Raw genomic sequence first — 18,107 nt, forward strand, 5'->3', positions numbered from 1 at the left:
TGGTTGAGTGATTAGCACTTGTGCCTCACAGTTGGGAATCAAAACTTGCCTCCAGCTTTCATTTGTGGAGTTTGCATTCCAAAAACATACGTGGTTCATCGAAGACGTGTGATTTTCAGTGCTTTTGAGCCCTGTAACTGGCTGGCGACCAATCAAGGGTGTACATTGGCTTTTGTCCACAAGTCACCCGTAGTAAAAATGTCATGGAAAATGAATGGATTTTCAGATAAATAAATTATTTTGTTGATGATGTTTTTTTTAAATCCCCAGGGCACCACGCTCAGATGAACCAGCAGCACATGATGCCGAGCAGAAACTTCCAGATTCATCGCATGCCGGCCGATGACATCCAGGATGATTTTGACTGGGACTCCATTGTGTAGCCTCCTCCTCTCGATTTTTGTTGTATTTTTTTTAAAACAAAAGGAGTAGAGAGCAAAGAGAGGAGGAGGTGGAAGCCAGAGGAAATCAGGCTGGGCTAAAATAAGGCCGTGGGAGGGGGAGGAGATGGAGGAAGGAGGAACTAACCCACCCGCCCCCTACTCTCCTTCTCGGTGGGCGAACATTAGGCGGAGTGCCGTGAAACATTTTTACATAACCAGAAAAAGACAATCATATTATTGGGACAGGATCAAGTGTATGTCTCCAGCTCGCCTCTCCCACCATCTTAGCCAGCGGCCTTCCAGACACCCAAGCCCCCCCCCCCCCCCCTCCCCCCCCATTTTGCCCCGCTTTTAGCCAAGCCACTCCACCACTGTTCTGTGATTTGAGCTTGTGATTCTTCTTCTCGTGTTGGCCTCAGCTGCCTCGTGGATGAATTGAGCTATCTCTTTTTTAAAATAATCTTTTTATTGTTTTGTAAAAGAAACACAGGCGGCCTCAGTGAGTCATGTGACAGCAGAAGAGTCCCCCCCCCTCCCTGTGGTTGGCTGGCAGAGACATTTGGATTATGCTCGCTGAGGTTTTGAACAGGGTGTCTCGAAAAAAATACACGAAAAAGGTCTTCAGGCCTACTTTTAACTACCATAGAATGAAAACCAACCAATGTGATCGTACAAAGGAATGTTTGGGATACATGGACAGAAAAAAAGTCAAATTACAGGTAAAAAGTCAGCCGAATGTTGCAAAAGTGTCTTGTTTATTTTTAATTTAAGTCAATATGATGAGTGTGACAGCAGCAGGATACCAAATGTTAGTTTTTTGTTGTTTTGTTTTTAAAGCTGTAGGCACATCCACATCTGTCATTTTTTCCATCAATGTTCCCTTTGGGGCAGTGATTTCCAACCTGCTACTGTGAGCCAATACACCTATTAAAAAATAATAATAATCTGATGGCACAACCCCAAACAAAAATGTCACAAATAGGATATAAACATACTGAAATATTGTCTCGATTTTTATTTGTCCTTTTATTTAAGGTTTGTGTTACAATTGTGGAAGAACATTAATTGTTCAGCCTGTCACTATAAGTCACGGGCATGACTAGACCAACAAATGCACCGTTTTGGACCAATTAAGTAAAATTGGATAATGTCTCACCCTCACAGTAGTTGGGAATCACCGCTTTAGGGATGGGCATAGTCTTTGATTTATTCATCTTTAAGGATTGATGGCCGATTAGTTGTGTCTGGAGGTGATGGAGACAAAATGGAGTTGACTTCCTTGATGCAATGAGTAGAAATGCTGTCTATTATCATCTACGTCCACATAAACGGTTTCCTTACGAGTGTCTGCCATTTGTATTATTATTTTTTTTAATCAATTAATAGAAGGTTCATTTCCCCTGTAGGCAGTCAAGGAAATGCCCATCCCTAATTCCTTTTTATAACTAGCAGCCTATTGATCATTAAATATGTTGGTGACAACTTGGACAAGCAGTATACTAAAAGTGAGAAGCTGAACATTCACAGTATTTGTAAGATAGATTCTGAAGCCTCTCATAAAATACCTTCATGCATTTTAAAGATGAATGCTAGTCTGCCTTGCATGAGGCAGAAAAACAACTAGTCATCTACTGCCTCTCCTTCAATTTTGATTTCCTATCTCTTACTCAAAAATAAACTAAAATGTGAAAAATTGAAATTGCGCTACAGTCAAGCTTACCTTCAACTCACGGTTCAGAACAAACATCAATGTATGGATATCTGGCTCATTGACATCAACTGAACTGAATAAAAAAAAAGGCACTAACATTGAACTGCAACCCCGGTTTAGAAAATGTATTGATTTTTTTCTTGTACCACTAGAGGGCGCCTATGTACCAATAGTGGTATTCGAGTCACTGGTTTAGGATTAGGGTCAGAGGCTAACGGCTCGAAAGTTCAAAATGATACTTACCTCTGATTAATGATCTGTAGGCTCTTTACTTGCCCTTAAATGTGTGTCACTTTATTTTTATTTTTTTTTACATAGTGAAGATGAATTTTCCATGCTATATTGGGAATTTGGGAATTTAGCTTATTCTGATCATTTTTATTTGAGGTTATGCTATAAGCACAACTGTTAATTTTGTTTCTGGAAAAGCACACAAATGAAAACAGGGTAATTGGCAGTTCTGGAAACTTCCATATTGGATGGGCGCTAAAGCAACTCCGCTTACATGCAAATTCTCACACACTTAGTCATGAATATCATGTAAACAACAACGCCAGTCAGGATTCTGTCATACTCTGCGTCCTTTTTTATTTAATCTGGCAAGTTGTGCAAGGGATGGGCATTTGACAGGCATTTCCTTGGTTGATTAGAATAAATTGTTAGTTTTTGCGGAATGTTTTGAATATGATGTGATCGATCTCTGAACTCCACTTTCTCGGGCGGTGTTGTATTAAACGCTGCCCGAAGGAGTTGATTCCCATAGCTGATGTCAATATTGTCCTCCTTTGGACATCCGAGTTCCAATCCAGTCGTGACAATTCCATTTTGCCTCAATTGCAACAATCAATCGACTAATCAATCTTTATGCCCATGCTTAGTTTGTATTCCCTTAACAGAGGCCCACGGTTCGCTTTTCCCATCATTCCACACCTGGGACTGGATTTGGAATGATTCTGGTCTAGAGTGAAACTCATCACGCATCAAGATGATTTATTCATCATATGAAAAGATAAGTTCCAACTTGCTAAACTATCACTTTAAAGACCCTGTAACACATGCAAAGACTGAACAGGGAGTTGTGAAACTTTTTTTTTTAGGACAGATTGACCTTTTGCCAAGGGTAAGGTTTTCTGACAATCATTTTGAATAGTGCTGAGTTTGCAAAATGAGTATTAAATTACAGGGATGGCACTTGACAAAATTCCCCAGATTTTTGTAGCTCATCATCCCATAGTGGATGCCATTTTGCTGTCTTGGGACGGCAAGCTTTAGTTAAGAGCAAATAGTGATGTTGTTTACTCCAGTTTACCCCCAATCGCTTCCAAGACATAACTAATCAATTCAATTGATAAATACCCGCGCCCATCCTTCTTGTAAAACTCAATGGAGGGAAAGTTTGTTTCACGTTTTCCGGGCGAAGAGTGAAAACAACTTCAAATGTGGCTTGAAAAAAGGGACACAGTGTAAGAAAAATGACGATCACTTTTTTTGTTGCTTGTATGCGCGAGTCTGTTTGCTGGTGTGTTTTAAAAAAAAAAAAAATTGGAGGGGGGTAGCTCAAAGTTCGCTATTACTTGCCAGAGAGATTATTTGGGAGATTTGGACACATTTTGAATGAGGGAAAGATTTTTCAAGAGCAGCCATCATCATCCTAGTACTGTCAGTTGAAATGAATGGTCGTTTCCTTCAGTGCCGGTGTCGTCGTGCTTGTACATATTTGTCTTTTTCAATTCCCCCCCACACACCCCCCTCCTTGTTTTCCTCCTGGGGGCCGGGGGAGTCCATGAAATAGATGAGGGAGGGGAAAGAATATTTTGTTATCGTCCAATCAGAGGGTGACAGTATGTATATATCTATATTGTATATATGTGATGAAAACGCATTGGCTTTTTTTGTGTGTGTGACACTACCTTTTACCTGTACTATGTTTCTACATTCGGTGTTTCAGTGTTGATAATATATATTTGGTTTGTGTTTCATTGTTTTTAGTTTGTCTTTGTCATTTCTTGTTTGTTTTCCTCCTATTTTCGCCCGTTTTTATTTTAAATTGCACGATTTATTACTTTTGCTGTCCGATGAGGTGCACAGCTACTCTTTGTATTCGTTTAGTGCTGTAAAGTGTTATTAGACTTGTCAAAACCACCTGAACCCACCCGTACCCAAGCCCTCTCCTTGCCCAATATGCATGAATGGCACTTAAAAGAAATAAAATATGGTAACTTCACTGTGGAAGTTTGTGCTGTTTGAGCCTTCTTCGGGATCACTTGCAACCAACCCCAAGGCTTAGAACACTTTATCATTTAACATGAATTAGTCTAAGGAAAATGAACAAAAAGCATGCTGAAAATTTAAAAATAAGGTTTCAATCCAAATTTAGAATTTCCATTAAAGTCATGTTGTATTCACATTATGATTAAGGGTTTCAAGAAAATATTCATTTTAGGTTTCAAGGATTTGATATTAAAGATTTTGAAATGGAGTCAAAAGTTTCAAAGTCTTATTTCAAGGCAGTTGGGTGTTTTGAAGAGAGCGTTTCAAGGTTTCTGTTATAATATTAAGAGTGTTTAGTTTTGAAATTTGATTTGACGTTTGTAGACTACTCTTTTGACACTTTAAGTGCTTTTCTTTCTCTTTTGTTCCCATTACACATAACCGCATTAACGTAACAACCAGGCTAAAAATGAAACAAGCCAAATCACGTAACGATGAAGAAAAAAAAACTAGTGCACTGTAATTCTTTTTTTTTTTTTTTTCTGGGCGCAGACATGTTGACATGGAAGGTACCAAAGTGCACCATGAACGCATCACAGCCAGATTAGATGCTCGCTGTCCCAACTCTCCCCCTCCGGGTGAGGAGGCGGCGAGGCGGCGACCGGAGAGCGGCGACGGGAGGGCGGCGACGGGAGGGCGGCGAGGCGGCTTGTGATTGGTGCTACGGCTCATCCCTCATTCTTGGCAGCCTATCGCGCCCGGAGACGAGCTGCTGCTGGCTGGCTGGCTGCTGGTGTGGTACAGCACCGTGCGAGGCGAGCTGAGACAACCCCGAGATAACAGCTGCACTGGAGGAAGAAAGGAAAAACTGTCGAGGTGAGGTCTCTTTTCTGTGTGTGTTTGACAGCGGTCAGGCCACTTGAAAGTTGATTTGACACACTTTTTTTTTTAAAACGGATGACTTCCAACCTCGGACACCTCTGCTAAGTTAGCCGCGGACTGGTTTCCTAGCCACTTGAGAGCTAAGTTGAGCTAGTGGCTAGCATTGGGAGGCTAGTCGATGAGTGTGGAGAAGGAAGAGGAGCAGGAGGAAAAGGAGGGGGGGGCTTTTCTCCACTTTTAAACCCGATATCAAAGTCGTCGCTGAGGGTACCGAATGACGCCCCAAAGTCGTTACGCTAACCATCTCGTTCGGCGGTCACTCCCCCGCCACGCCACCCCCCACCCTCCTGCTCGAGTTGCTCCTTGTCGAGGATGTGACCTTCCTGAGCTTCCGAAAAGCATGAAAGCCATCCATCGGCGAGCCTCCACTCGATGGTGGCCTAGCGCGGCGAGCTAAAGCTAAACTGAGCGCCCGACTCTCCAGCTCCGCGGTAGTTGGCCACTGGCCCCCCTACCAACCTCGCCGGTATCGGGTAGCGAATAAAAATATCTCCCTCTTTCGAACGTTTGCGGGGGGGGGGGGTGTTCAAACCGAACAGCATTCGCTTTGCTTTCGGCTCCTGCGGAATAACCAGTCGGTCAGGTTGTCAAGACGAGCGAATGCTAAGCGAAGCTAGGCGGCTAACCCGGGACACCTCGGTGCAGAATGGTAAACTATTTTCTCACTTCTCAACTGAAGTCGAACACATTTCTATTGATGAACTTCACACCTCCTTTATGGGCGACTAACGTGTTTCGATAGAATTGTCAAGATTTTGCGAGAATTCCATCCACCCAACGCCATTTCTTCAAAGTTGTGCAATCGTTTAATGAAACAAAACCACCTATTTTTTTTGCATACTCCGAATGATGTACAATCAAACAAGGAAACTGTTCATTTGGACGCATAATGTTCAACTGACTTGCGAGTAAATGCCTCGCAGTGTGCAATGAACTTTGGACAGAGTTTTTTAGTCAGTAAAAGATAAATGGGTCTTGCTGCTCAGCTCTTGTGACATGGAAGATTCTTCCTTGTTAACTCGTATATGTGAGTTGACTCTAAATGCTTGAATTGGGATATAAATCTAGAGTTAGTGTTTCTAGTAAACATCAATGTTTCAGACATAGTTAAGAGTATATTCAGGGTCAAGGTTTCAAAGTCAGGTTTCAACTCAAGGTTAGGCTTTCAGATCAGGATGTGAAGTCTTGTTCTGGGTGGTATGTCAAGGTTCCAGCAAATGTATGTTTCTGACTTGGATTTAAAGCATTTTAAATTCAGGTTTCGGGAGTTATTTGAGGAAGACTTGAATTAGAGTGTCCAAAAAAAAGTTGGTTTCAAAGTAGAAATTCAATGTGAAAAGTAAGGTTTTAGTTCTGGGTTAGAAATTCAAATGAGGGTGGGAAATCTGGTTATGGTTTCAAGCAAATTCATGTCTCAAAATAAAGCTGATTCTGATTAACTGTGCCGCTGGTGTCAGGAAGAGGGGAGTCCTTAAATAAGGAGGGATCCACTGCATACATTTTAAAATTGAGCAAATTGATTAACCAACATGTGTTTCGCCCATGTTTACTAAATTAGCTCACCATTATTCTGTGTGGTAGACCCCTTCTTATTTAAGGAGCTTTAAAGTTATATCATGAATCCCTGTAATTGGCTTGAATATGAACGTGTCTGACATGATCTTTGTTGAGTCATTAGCAATGTGTGTCCTCAAGTGAATGCATACAGAATGACTGACCTCACACAAACTCCCTCGCTGCGCTTTGATTTTGAATTGGGCTTTGTAACGCACCATCACGTGACCTCACAGCTGGTCACGATGGACTTCAGAATACCCATCGAACGTGTCAAGGAAGCATCATTCAACCCATGAGTAATTCCCGTAAGCCATAAATAGAGAACTAATAACACTAACTATGGCAGGAACTTGGCTTGCCTTTTTTCTGCAGGAGGACATGTTGTCTGACACGGCTGCACAAAGTGGTTCATTACGTTCTGTTGGCAACCTCCAAACAAAATACCTTTTACAGAGACGCCAATAGCAAAAGCGCGGATACACAGTGACCTCATTAGCAAACAGTCCATCCTTAACAACCCTCATGGCAGCTGTTTTGAAATTTTCAAAAGGCGCTCAAAAGAATATTGTGTTCTTGTGATGCAACATGTATCGCTGACATCCACATTGAAGTCATTGTCATCAGCGAGCAAGGTTTTTGTGATGAAGAATATGGTAGGTTTTTTTTCCACCCTCAGTCTTAATGTAACAATGAAAACTGCTCCAAGTAAAAAGTGCTCGGGTGGTAATGCCCAAGTGAACTTTTTGTTGACTGAAATGTGTCACAAATACTCTTGCTTTGTTATCTGAAGCTGTTCTTGTTTTTGTCCGCAGCCTGAAGAAAGCTTCTAGAATTGATTGGGCCTACTCACTGAAAACGAGCAGAGACAAATCTGTGGAGATGTGGGATGGGGAAGAAGGCAAGTTGGACGTTCGGCTCAGCCTTCCGCTCGCCTTTCCTGCAAACATCAGAAACACGTTTTTCACATGAAGGAAAAAGCAGAACACACCCCGGAGTTACAAATATGTCTGAGCGACATCACTGTGTGACCTGTAAAATATAATACACATGATTTCTGTGTTGGCTGACATTTCTGATGACTGTTGACAGGTGTGAAGGAGGAGGATGAGAAGCCACTAACACAAGGACCCTCCAAAGTCACGCCCACAGAAATGACCGACCACCGAGATGTGCGGGACACGTCAGTCGACACGATGGATGGGGCAAACGAGGAAGAGGAGGAAGAAGAGGATGCCAACACTTTGCAAGGCCACGACGAAGCACAGGGGCAACCCGACTCGTCCCTCGAAGGTATCGCGAGAAGCCAGTCGCCGTCTTCCCCGCCTCAGGAGGCCGACACCGATCCCGACTTCGACCCCTTGGATTTGCACGGAGATTCGTACCCCTGTCAGCACTGTGAGCGGCACTTCTCCACCAGGCAGGGTCTGGAGCGTCACATCCACATTCACACCGCCACTGGCCAGCAAGCACAGCTCTTCAATTGCCGATACTGTAGCAAGTCCTTTGGCTCTCAGGTGGGTCGGCGGCGGCACGAGAGGAGGCATGAGAACGGCCTCAAGAAGAAGCCCGGCTCCTTGGCCGGAACGGCTCATCTGCTCGGCCCTTTGGTGCAGACGGACATTTCCGCTCCCGACCGCACAAGCCCTACTAATCAATGCGCCGCCGTGGGGTCGCAGCTTACGGGAGGACCCGCGCACTACTCTGAAACGGCGAGGAAGGAATCTGGCCCGCATGCCGACCCTCCCTTCGTCTTGGATGAAAACGGGGCGCCCAAAGAGCTCCATCCTTGCAAGTACTGTAACAAAGCGTTTGGCACACACACCAATATGCGACGGCACCAGCGCCGAATACACGAACGACACTTGTTACCCAAGGGCGTTCGCCGGAAAGGCATGCTGCTGCAGGAGGCGTCGGCGCAGCCGCGGCCTGACGCGTCGCCCAATGCCGGCCCCGCCCTCGTGTACGTACCCAGCGCCGACACAGAAGACGAGACCGACCGGGACGATTATGTTGTAGACATATCCAAAAACATCTCTGAGAATTTGAGCTTCTACATCGATGGCAAAATCGTGTCTACCAATACGGTGAGCACTTGTGAGGTCATCGAGGTGGACACTCGATCGGCCGCCCTTTTTGGTTTGGACGCGGTCATCATCAGTCCCAGTCAGCTCAGTCAGGCGCTCAAGGTGGAGGCTCGGGCCAACACCGCCAAACAGTCGTCCAACTTCTATCCGGCTTCATCCAAAAGACGAACGTCGACGCCGCCTCTTCTTCCCGGCCTCAAAGTCGAGACAGAAACGGCATCGTCGTCCTCGCCGAACTCGCTTATCCAGCAAGCGGCGGATTCGTCGGGATTCCAACGTGAGAAAACCGTTTATCTGTCACCGAAGCTCAAGCAGCTCCTCCAGACACAAGATGTTCAGAAGTCCATCACGCTTATCACGGAAAGTCACAGGCTGACCTCGCCGCTTTCCGTCACGCCGCCCCAAGGTCCCCCGAGTCGGTTTAAAAGGCGAACGACCTCACCCCCGTCGTCATCGCAGCTGGGATCGCCCTTCAGAGCAGAGGCTTGCAAGGCTGAGACGGTGAGCCCGTACGCCCTCAAGGTGCCAAAGCTGGAGAACCTCAGTAGCTCCTCTCTGGACAAGGAAGACACCGCAGCCTTGAGCCCTTGTGGAAGTAACGTCGCTCAAAGCTCCTCCGGCAGCGGCGGCAACACTTGCAATCAGCAACCCTTGGACCTGTCCAACACTGTCAGTCGAAGAAGCGACACCCCCAACAAGGTCCTCGACGATTCGGCTCTTGATTTAAGCTTGCATCGGAAGAGCGTCGCCGACCCGGACGTAAAGGGAAGTGCAGCGCCGCAGCTGCAAGTAAAAAAGAGGAAGCCAAACACCAGCATGCTTGAAAAGGTACTGATGAACGAGTACGTGGGTTTGCCCTTGCAGACGGAGGAGGGACCCGCGCCGCTCGCCAACCTGGCTTTTCAACCGCAGTCTCCCAATGTGGATTCTGCCCACCCCTCGCCTCCGTCCTTAACCCCCGTCACCATGAACCCCTCCTCACCCGGCACCTCCAGCGTGACATCCTCAACGCCGCCACCGCCCGTACTCCCCACCATGCCCTCGCCGCAAGCAATAGCAAATTCTCCTCTTTCTCAGCCCTCGGACTCATCGGCCCAGCGCCCTCTTCCTGTCCTATCGCCAAAGATGTCGCCAAGGTCGCCGCAGGTCCCCTCGGAAGAGGCGGAGAGTTTGTTCGCCGGCGGCGAGGAAGAGCAGCATCCTTCTGAGACACTGGACTCCCCCGACACTCCACTCCAAGAACCCGCCAGTCCTCCTGCGCCCCTTGAGCCGTCTTCAGTCAGCCCGTCTCCTACGCCGGACGTTTCTTTGACTGAGACGAGTAGCAGCAGCCTGCTGAACGGCATAACTACCAGAGACCTCAACTCAGGAAGTCCAAAGTCTGAAAACTCTGACTTGGCTGCCGTTTTGCCCCGGCCGGAGTCTTTGCGGACATCGCCGCCTCTTCTCGCTTCACATGACCCAGCCCCGCTGCTGCTCCCACACGCAAAGATAAAAGAGGAGCCTGAGAATCACACAGATGACGCCTCTGTCAAGAACCATGTGCCTCGGGATGATGTTGATTTTTCACCGCAGCCTTTGGAAAAGAAACCCGATAAGCCCCCCACCACCCAAAAAAGCGACTCGACTTACTGCAAGACCTTTGTTTGCAATGTATGCGAGAGCCCGTTTGGGTCCATGAAGGAGCTCGGCGGGCATATCGTCGAGCACGCGTCCGATAGGCCCTTCAAGTGTGAGTTCTGTCTGCAGTTGTTCGGCGACGCGGACGCCCTTCTCGGCCACCGGACCACGCTACACGGGGTGGGCACCATCTTCGTGTGCTCTCTTTGTTCCAAGGAGTTTGCCTTTCTCTGCAATCTGCAACAGCACCAAAAAGATTTGCATCCAAATGACGTCTGCACGCATACCTCCGTGGAGAGTGGTAAACTCAGGCCACAAAACTACACCGACCCATCCAGAGCCAAAGAAGAAATTAGCATCTCCACACCGGCACAAGAGACTCGTGTGGAAGCGCCGGAACAAAATGACGCTAGTCCCGCCAAGGAAAAGCCTGACGTTAACGGGAATCACGCCGATGACGGCGGCGAGGACCCCAATGAGGAGCTCTACACTACTATAAAGATTATGGCCTCTGAGGGCGGGAAGCCCAAAGGCCCCGACGTCCGTCTCGGCCAGAACCAGCATTACCCCAGTTACAAGCCGCCCCCCTTTCCCTATCACAGCCGTTCCCACGCCGGCTCCATGGCATCGGCGACCAACTTCACCACACACAACATCCCGCAGACGTTCACCACCGCCATCCGCTGCACTAAGTGCGGCAACAGCTTTGACAACATGCCCGAGCTGCACCAGCACATTTTGGCTTGCGCCAATGCCAGCGACAAGAAGCGCTACACTCCCAAAAAGAACCCCATCCCCCTTAAGCAAATAGTCAAATCTCCCAACGGAGTCGCGTCGCCCTCGGCAGGCCAGAGCGCCTTCCGAAGGATGGGCCAGCCAAAGCGACTTAACTTTAATCAGGATGTGAACAAAACAAAAATGAGTGCCCTCAGTAAGAAGAAAAACCAGCTGGTCCAGAAGGCTATTTCACAAAAGAACAAAACCGCCACCTCGGCAAAGAAGGCCGCCATTAAAGTTGAAGAGGCGCAGAGTAACGTCTGCCCCCACTGCGGCCGAGAGTTTACTTACCAGGCCAGCCTCGGCAAACATATGGCCGTCAGCTGCCCCATGAAGCCTGCCGTGAAAAAAAAGGGCAAGAAAAAAGATGCTGTGTCTGGCGCGGCGGAGAAAAACATGAGCAAGAAAGAATGTGAAGCGGCACAAACGGAGCATGAACCCAAACCCCTCGGAAAGACGAGAGCTCGCAGCTCCGGTGCGGCGGAACTCCCCGAACCGCCGCAGACGGCGAAAGGCAAAAGTGTGCTGAAGAGGCCCGCGTCGTTCCCGGCGGCGGCCCCCGCCGCTGGCAAAAAAGCCAAGAAGATCCAGCCTCAGGCATCTCCCCCACACACTCCCAGTGACACCGCAGCACAGAAGCAACCCGTCAGGTTGCAGCGAATGGGCAAAGCGACGGCCAAGAGGTTAGCCGAGTCCAAGTCGTCGTCTCCGCCGCAGCCCAAGAAAGAAGAGCGCTTCTCCCTTCGGATGCGGGAGAGGCTCGGCGGTCCGGTCACCAGGAGCGCGCAGATGGCAGCCCCCGCCGTGGAGGCCAAAGCCGAGGATGCACCGACGCCTGAGCTAAAAGACGCGCCGGTGGGTGATTGTCGACTTTCAGTTCAAGTGAGAGTTTGCAATGTTAAAACTGCTAGCGAGATTTGAATTGAGCCTTACTTGTCCAATCCCGTCTCTCACTAAAGAGCACCAGCACCATTTTCAAGCAAAGCTATTTTGAAAATGTGTACGTGTCAAATAATAATGCATATCGAGCTGCAACAAAATAGCATCACTAAGTGCCTATCTTTGTTCGCATATGTTTTGTTTTTTAAATTGCAAACTCCCCCTTTGATCGGTGTCGGCTCGTATTGTTTTCATTAAACTGGTGTGTTGTTCCAGGAGGTGCTGATGAAGTAAGCCATGTTGACCTCGTTGGGTTCCTGGGACATGGGACCCTGTTGACCCACACATGAGGACAACTCTACTGCCTTGCTGGACTGTTTTCTTTCTTTTTTTTTTTCCCCTCACTTGTCATACAAACTAAACTGAGCCTCCGTTTTGTTTTCAGCCAGCCTTGCAAAAAAAGAAAAACTCGCTGTAAATGGCAGTGGGTTAATATATATAAATATATGTACAAAAGGTGTCATGACTAGACCCAAAACAGTAACATTAGGGCTCTGTCGAAAGCTGATCTATTGCAAATGGCAATCATGCATCAGTTTAGGGAAACGCGCGAATTACAGCTTTTGTTGTTTTAGGCTTATTTTGGACTTTTGAATCTCCCGAAGAGTCTCCTAATGCATGCGTAAAGATAGTGTGTTATCGAGATGACAAAATTTTCCACGTCTCTTCCAGTGGCCACTGGCAGCATTATTTTGTTTTGTTTTGCAAACTTATGTCAGATTGCAATCTCTGTAGTGGTCTTATTGTAGAAAATGTTCTATTGGCTTTTCATCTGTGTGGGGAAATGAAATGTGGCAGTTGACTGCAACAATCGGTCCTCAGGAATTCTGTATGTGTGTGTGTGAGAGAGAGAAAGAGCGCTTGTATGGATGCACAACTGTTAATTCCTCCAGTCTAGATCTCAATGACATCTCATGTTTTTACTTGTCCGTTCATACCTGTTTCTCTGTCGTTAGCAGGCGATTACAACGTTAATGTGAGCCTCAAGCCGACTTAACATGCAATGATATTGATCCTTGTATTAAAAAAAAAAAAGCATTTAACATCCCTCGCACGTCCCTGCAGCACTTTAGAATCAACTGCCAAAATGTGTAAAAGATTGGCTTCCTGAATTCAACAATGGAATGTATTCATCGGTTATACTTACTTTTTTTTCCTGTAACTTTTCTCATGTTCAGAATGCATGATTGAAACATTTTTGAACAAATAAGTGTAACAACAGTATCTTGTTCCCACATGTGCATTTTTTTTAAACGGAACTCTTGTTTGAAAGCCATGCCAACCGTAATGTAACAAAATGGATGCCGATTTCCTTCCTTACACACGTTTTTATGAATACTTCTCCGTGAATCGAGCACAGACTATGCAGACGCTGCTCGAAACATTTGTAGCATGTATTAAATTGAACACTATGCTAATTTATATTTCCACAATGAATCAAAATAAGTGTTTTGCCTTGCAGCGTTAATGGAAAATGGTGTTAAAAGATGAACAAACATCTGGAATGACCTCAAGTAAAACATTGCTATAATTGACCCAACAAAAGTGATGTTTCTTATCAGTGGCCATGTCGTTGAATTTTGTTACATTCGTACTGAAAACTGCTGTCAATTGAGATGTTACTTTGATTTATTTTATTTTTTTTACTCAAAAATGCCTGCCTTTCCAAAGATGAAATACTCAGTCTTAATTGATACGAGACAACACAATGTACACTTGTGCAGTTCTGTAATAAACCGACTGTTGTCAAATTGAATGTTGTCTTTGCAAAGGCAGATTTTTGCTTTTTACTAATATCGCAATGTATTTGGAAGTTGCAGATGTAAACTTTTTTCTTTTTAACTCCACACCACAGGTAAGAGCCAAAAATATTTGGCCTTCAACATGCAATATTTACATTTTTCATACTTAAGTCTTAATGATCCCGATTGCGTCCTACAACTACTACAATCAACCTGACGGACATTGGAGACGAATAAGACGCTAGCAGAGCTATACTGTCACCTACTGGCAATAGATATATCTGTTTTTTTCTGCGCTCATAATTCTGGCACAGGAAGTTCCATGTCCTGTTTTGCAGTTATGACGCTATTTGAGTCCGCCATCAAGGCCGTGTATGTGGCTGCAAACTTGCACCTGACGTCAACCATGACTTCACTTCATTAGAACGTAGTCGTCCTTGGTGTTGCTGTACAGGGCGTGCTGGATCGACGAGCTACTTGGTTGACAGAATCAACTTCAAATGCACGATAAACTTTACAGGTAAAACATTTGAATGCGCCTCTCCAACTGTTGGTTAGTCACTAATGTTCCATAACTTTTACCACTCGCTGTTCTCTAACGAGGCACCAAACATCAAATTTCACAATGCAAGAAAATTCCAATAGTCAACAATTATGATCAAACCACCTTGTGTGTGTGAGTTTGGATCATCGCTGGCATAGATAGATGAATGAGTGAGTTTGGCCTCGATGATGCTCTCAAACACTAAATGTGGCAGACACAGTCGTCACAGTATGATGGTGCACTTTTATGTTGCATCAGGTGTGTGAGCCTGGCAGATGGTGAAATTCTTCTCCTTGCGGCATGCTGCTGTGCGCTCACACTATTCATAAAAATGCAATTCCGTTCAGCTTTGACTCCACAATATTGCAATCGGAATTTGGATAAGGTTGAGTATCAGCCCCCCCCCCCACACACACACACACACACTGCAACTGCAAAGGGGAATGTGGTGATTTTGTCTGAGGTCGCCATGCCAACCGCATCCCATTTTCACATTGCCTCTGAGGCCTGAGAGTATTTTATATTTATGTAATTTGACGCCAGCCAGCATGTGCTCTTTGATCTCCTGTGGCTGCACACTGCTTGGGATTTGTTTTGACTCATTACCCAATTTTCTGCACATATACTACAAGTAATTCATTAGTTTCTTCTCAAACCTGTTCTCCATTTCCTCATCTTCCCTGCCCTCAACACAGGGCGGAGATTAACCTCTCGAGGTGCTTGGCGGACTGAGCCTTGGGATGGATGGAGAGGATTTGCATGAAGTGGAATTCAAGGGAGAGAAAGTGAGATGAAGGTGTCTCGATGAAGTGGAGGCATAGGGTGGAAACGATGTACAGTAGATCAAAAGAATTGCCCAGATTTTTTTCGCCCACAGCATATCTGCATGAAATATAAAACAGACTCCACTAGGAGGAAATTAACATTCCCAGCTGCCAGCTCGTCCTTAAAAATGACATCAAACGCAACATTGTAAAAAATTCAAATGAAACAACCGCTCTCTACAAAATGCATTTTCAAACATGTCCATTATGTTGTTTAGAATTATTTATTACGACCCTTCAGCTGACTGCAACCACCTCCTTTTCAGATCGGTGACCCCTTCCGTGGACTTCAGGGAAAATGCAAGTTAAATAAGATTTCAATTGAATATATAACTAACCACATGAATAATTCAGCTTACAAAAAGCCTCTCAAGACATATTGTGTTTGGGTATTTTGGTGACTTGGGAAAGAAAACAGACAGATGTGACAGAAATGGCACTTTAGCTGCAGGAAGGCTGCCCGTGTCTTGCTCTTTAGCATCAGATGTGGAAAAGCGAAACCTTTTATTTGATTTCCAGAGGTTGAGTACATTTTGATTATAAGTGATGTTTGGACAAATTGTCTGACCCTCTAGTGACTCCAAGACATGAGAGGAGGGGGCGTGGCCATACGATTTATTAAAAGTGGGCGTTATTCCATTATTTCTCTAAATGAAGGGATAAAATAGAACATGATGACTTTTTCCATCTGATGAAAATATATAAATTGAGCTTGTTAGTGGGAAAAAAACTTTTGTGTCCCTTTTAAGCACGCCTCAGAACGCACTTTTCCACTGACACCACCTTCCTTCCCCCCCCCTCCCTGCATTCCCATCTTCCGCACAGCGAGCAAATCTCGCTCACATCGCTGCGAGCTAGCAGAGCTGCGTCTACTCCCTCAACGGCATCGATTAGGAAGCGGACGTTGTTTTTGAAGGTAAGCCCTCTTTCCTTCCATTTTCCTGCTCTACTCTTTTCGTGACACGCCTCTTCTCATCTCGTGTGCCCACCGCAGCCGCCATGGAGGACACGCTCACCTGCTGCAGCCAGGACGCCACCTTCTCTCAGGTGTTCGGGCGCCAGGGACAGCTGATGCAAGCCAGTGAGTTGAAGCTCCTTTTCTGTGCAGGCTTTGACGCGGCCAGCCGTGCAATGGCCAAAAAAACGTTGGACTTCGAAATGCTCGATCATATTGTCTTCATAAATATTGCACGCTCCTCAGAGGACTTTATAAATGGTTCCCCATCGGTGCTAGAGTGCTGTTTAATTGTGTGTTTGCATGTTTTCTTCCTATTGAATGTCAAAATAGCACACTTGTTACGTCCTTTTAGCAGCATTCTTCAGGACGTAAACGAGCCACTGCTCACTTTGGTTGAACAATTAATCCAATTCAAATCAACACCATGATGTAGTCTTTTATATGCAATACTCAAATGGCAAAACGTGATTTCAATTCACCTTTAGTTTTGCACAAGTCTGTATCTCACCGAGGTCATCGTCAGGGTTCCTAAAAGGTTGCAAACGGTTTTTATTGAAATTTTGAACAAAATTGGTTTGCGACAACACTGTTGATGACTATTACAACCGTTGGCGAATGTCTTTTTGACTCTTTGCGAACTCTAACAAACCCTGAAAAATTAACATTCAGGCTTAACCCAGAAGACATGTGCAATTAAATAATGTGGTTAATATTTTTTTTTTCTTTATATTGCTCACCCTGCCACATTTACTGGAAGGGAATGCGAATGAGAGCACAGTTTTTTTTCTAGCAATAATGACAACTTAGTGTGAATATTGACAGAAACAACAAGGTTAAGTTAAGCCGTCAGTTATGTATTTACGCTTCATCTTGTATGTTTGCATATTGGCAAATAGAGGAGCAGTTGCTGTTAGAAATTGTAGCAGGTGTGTGAACATTGCACTACGGAGAAAAATTAAGTTGGTCATTACTTTTATTGTGATTGTTTGGAGCAGGAGGATTGCCTTGAGGTGTGAGATCACATTTTGGTTCATTTTATTAAACCACAAAAAACATAGTGTGATGGTCAAGGAAGAAGCAGGTTGCTAGAAAGAAAGGTTGGCTTCACATAAGATGCTAAGATGAAATAGCATCTTTTTTTCCCCCCCAAGTAGTATATTTGATTGACAGTTTGCACTGAGCACGATGTAGTTTCAACGCATTCATCCACCATTGTGACATCACAGTCTCAATTTATTTAAAAGATTCATTGCTCCTTGCAAAAAATCTAATTGGCTTTTTAATTTCCCACTTGATAGAGGGGAAGGGATTTAAGAGCCCTTCCTATTTGTTCGCTAGCAAAAGTCAATTTTCCATGTTATGCATCACTCGGATCCTCTCGCCCTGTTTGCTCCCCACATCAGCAGTTTGATGAGGAGTCCACATCCCACGGGCGCGTCATATTCATAATGCAGATATATGTGAAGGTACACCGGGAAATGCTGCAGAGGCTGAGTTATTGACAAGTGGAGGTTGTCAGGGATTTTTTGGTAGCAACCTTGAAAGGCTTCACTTGAGAGACGTTATTGCAATGTCACGGCCAAAAAGCATGGTGTGGGCGACCCAGAGGAGGAATTGCCTCTTGAGTGAAATTCTCAGCTGTTGCATCAGTTACATATGAAGACTTTCTGACGCATCTGTTAATGCCAAAAGAGGCGTCTGCGTGGAGGTTCAAAGCTAGCGCATTGGCACTATTTTTAGATTTTATATGCTGTACACTCCCTGGACACTTCATTAGGCACACCTGCGGAATGACGCATTACTTTTAAAATTCCA

The 18,107-nt window shown here is 45.4% G+C and overlaps 3 protein-coding genes across 6 annotated transcripts in view; all 3 read left to right on the forward strand.

The window, feature by feature from the left end:
- The window catches only part of foxj3 (forkhead box J3), a 62,594-nt gene extending 58,268 nt beyond the window's left edge, over positions 1 to 4,326 (forward strand). For both annotated transcript variants that reach the window (XM_088389379.1, XM_088389378.1), the window contains one exon: positions 271 to 4,326. In XM_088389379.1, coding sequence (XP_088245505.1) covers positions 271 to 383 — 113 coding nt within the window. In that variant the 3' untranslated portion in view covers positions 384 to 4,326. The remainder of the gene's footprint in view (positions 1 to 270) is intronic.
- A 637-nt stretch (positions 4,327 to 4,963) lies between these two features.
- prdm2b (PR domain containing 2, with ZNF domain b) lies at positions 4,964 to 13,980 on the forward strand. 2 transcript variants are annotated; one of them, XM_088389376.1, is made up of 4 exons: positions 4,964 to 5,181; positions 7,617 to 7,702; positions 7,894 to 12,140; positions 12,441 to 13,980. In XM_088389376.1, the coding sequence occupies exons 2-4, from the start codon at positions 7,684 to 7,686 to the stop codon at positions 12,456 to 12,458; spliced, it is 4,284 nt and encodes a 1,427-aa protein (XP_088245502.1). In that variant the 5' UTR covers positions 4,964 to 5,181; positions 7,617 to 7,683; the 3' UTR covers positions 12,459 to 13,980. The 2 variants fall into 2 exon arrangements, with proteins under 2 accessions (XP_088245502.1, XP_088245503.1); XM_088389377.1 differs by lacking the exon at positions 4,964 to 5,181 and adding an exon at positions 5,482 to 5,896.
- A 2,137-nt stretch (positions 13,981 to 16,117) lies between these two features.
- Positions 16,118 to 18,107, forward strand: part of kaznb (kazrin, periplakin interacting protein b) — a 48,887-nt gene continuing 46,897 nt past the window's right edge. For both annotated transcript variants that reach the window (XM_088390108.1, XM_088390109.1), the window contains exons 1-2: positions 16,118 to 16,250; positions 16,329 to 16,415. In XM_088390108.1, coding sequence (XP_088246234.1) covers positions 16,334 to 16,415 — 82 coding nt within the window. In that variant the 5' untranslated portion in view covers positions 16,118 to 16,250; positions 16,329 to 16,333. The remainder of the gene's footprint in view (positions 16,251 to 16,328; positions 16,416 to 18,107) is intronic.

The sequence above is a fragment of the Syngnathus floridae genome, chromosome 11 (assembly GCF_059516105.1).
Source record: "Syngnathus floridae isolate MCC-2025c chromosome 11, RoL_Sflo_1.0, whole genome shotgun sequence".
Classification (NCBI taxonomy): Eukaryota; Metazoa; Chordata; class Actinopteri; order Syngnathiformes; family Syngnathidae; genus Syngnathus; species Syngnathus floridae.